The 2,405-nt window shown below is 37.0% G+C and overlaps 1 protein-coding gene across 1 annotated transcript; it reads left to right on the top strand.

Moving 5' to 3' along the window:
- The first annotated feature begins 1,452 nt into the window (after positions 1–1,452).
- On the top strand, positions 1,453–2,181 carry LOC137744350 (secreted RxLR effector protein 161-like). The gene has a single exon (XM_068484184.1). It carries the CDS (start codon positions 1,453–1,455, stop codon positions 2,179–2,181), a length of 729 nt encoding a protein of 242 aa, XP_068340285.1.
- The last annotated feature ends 224 nt before the right edge of the window (positions 2,182–2,405 follow it).

Below are 2,405 nucleotides of genomic sequence, written 5' to 3'. Positions count from 1 at the left end.
GAAGGCTGCCAATATGGGAAGCAACATAGAGAAGAGTTTCCAAGAAATCAAGTGCAAATGGCTAATGCTCCACTTGAACTCATTCAATGTAGACCTGGGAAAAATGATTCAATTGCTGGAAATAAGTATTTCATGCTCTTGATAGATGATCTTACCAAAATGACTTGGGTTTATTTTCTAAGATACAAATCTAAAGCATTCAATTGTTTTAGAAAGTTCAAAGTTATGGCAAAATTGCAGAGTGGATTCAAGATTAAGTGTTTGAGAAGGGCAACATATGAAAAGGGGTATAGGGTGTTTGATCCAATATCCAAGAAACTTTTCTTGTCAAGAGACATTGTCTTTGATGAAGAAGCTGCTTGGAATTGGGAGGAGAATTCAGATCAATTTTCTCCCACTACTAGAAGATTTTCTGATGATGATGCTAGTGCTGAAAGAAATGAAAGTGTGGTGTTGTCTCCTACATCACCTACATCACCTTCACCTAGAAGGGCTCTTAGTATTGGGGACTCTGGAACTCAGTCTAAGTCACTCACTTCAGGTGAATCTACAAATATTTCAAGTCTGAATGAGAAGTATACTTAAGCATTTGATCATACACCATTGAAATGGAGAAAACTAGATGAGGTACTGGCTCAGTGTAATCTGTGTATCATGGATTCAAAGAAATATGAAGATGCTAAACAAGATGAGTCTTGGTTGAAAGCAATGAAGGATGAGCTGTTCATGATTGAGAAGAATGGTACCTGGAAGCTTGTTGATAGACCAACTAAAATACCTATCATAGGGATTAAATGGGTCTACAAAACCAAGCTAAATCTTGATGGTTCATGTTGAAAAATAAAGCAAGATTGTTTGCAAAGGGTTATGCACAAAATCTTGTATTGGATTACAATGAAGCCTATGCTCCAGTTGCTAGGTTGGATACTATCAGGACTCTGATAGCATTGGCTACACAAAAGAGCTGGAAATTGTACCAGTTATATGTAAAGTCATCTTTCTTGAATAAAGTATTACAAGAAGAAGTCTATGTTGAGTAGCCTAAAGGATTTGTAGTCAAAGACAAGGAAGACAAGGTTTACAAACTACATAAAGCCTTTTATGGTCTAAAACAGGCACCAAGGGCCTGGTATAGGGAAATAGACACTTATTTCTCATAGTGTGGTTTTGAGAAAAGCTTGAGTGAACCAACACTGTACATAAAGGCAAAAAGGATTAGACATTTTGCTTGTCTCTATATATGTGGATGATATAGTCTACAATAGCAGTTGTAAGTCAATGCTAGAAGAGTTCAAGGAAGACGTGAAGAAGAAGTATGAGATGACAGATTTGGGATTCCTTCATCATTTTCTTAGGATGGGAATAATTTAAACTGACTTAAATGTCTTCATTCACCAAAAGAAATATACAAGTTCCTTGCTGAGCAAGTTTGGATTAAGTGAAGGAAAGTCTATGACAACTCATCTTGTAGCAATTGAGAAGCTAACCAAAGATGATGGAAGTGGACCTACAAGTGAAGAAATGTATAGAAGCATTGTGGGAAGCCTTTTGTATCTCACTACCACAAGGCCAGACATAATGTATGCAACAATTTTATTAGCTAGGTTTATGCATTATCCTACTAATAGACATTATGGAATTGCAAAGAGGGTGCTCAGATACATCAAGGGGACCCTAGACTATGGTATGGAATATGTGAAGGGAAGAAAAGCTTGCTTAATGGGATATTGTGATAGTGACTGGGGTGGTTCATTGAAGGACAACAAATTAGGGTATGCTTTCTCTTTTGACAGTGATGTGTTCTCTTGGGCTTCAGTTAAGCAAAGTTGTGTTGCACTTTCAATTGCAGAGGCTGAATACATAAGTGCATCTAAAGCCACAGCTCAGACAATACGATTGAGGTTTGTTATGAAGGATTTTGAAGAATTGCAAATTGAAGCAACCCCTCTTCACTATGACAACACTTCTGCCATTGCTATTACCAAGAATGATGTGTTTCATCAAAAGACCAAGCACATTGATAGGAGATATCACTTTATCAAAGATGCATTGCAGGAAGGCATTATTGACTTGGTGTATTTATCCCATAGAAGAGTAATTGGCAGACATCTTCACAAAGCCACTCGCAAAGGATCAATTCAATTTTCTCATAAGTATGCTTGGAGTGAAATCAGCATTTGACTAAAAGGGGAGTGTTGAATTGTAAGTCTATAGCTGATTAGGAAATAAGTTGTGTATCAATGTGTGTATTCACTTGAGTTAAAATACCAAGTGTGCATCTCTGTTGTAGTAAGGCAAATAATACTAAGTGTAATTATCCTAGCAACTGGCTAGATGAAGGGCTGAGATTGTTTTTGTAATGAGAGATTCCAGTCCACCTTGGATTCTAACGGTTATGTAAGTGA

Source organism: Pyrus communis, chromosome 9 (assembly GCF_963583255.1).
Source record: "Pyrus communis chromosome 9, drPyrComm1.1, whole genome shotgun sequence".
Taxonomy (NCBI): Eukaryota; Viridiplantae; Streptophyta; class Magnoliopsida; order Rosales; family Rosaceae; genus Pyrus; species Pyrus communis.
Note: the sequence above shows the minus strand (reverse complement) of the source record. Positions and strands in the feature narration are given on the sequence as shown.

Bases quoted from the DNA above. Each gene is read 5' to 3' on its own strand.
- LOC137744350 (XM_068484184.1), top strand. From the start codon at position 1,453: ATGACAACTCATCTTGTAGCAATTGAGAAGCTAACCAAAGATGATGGA.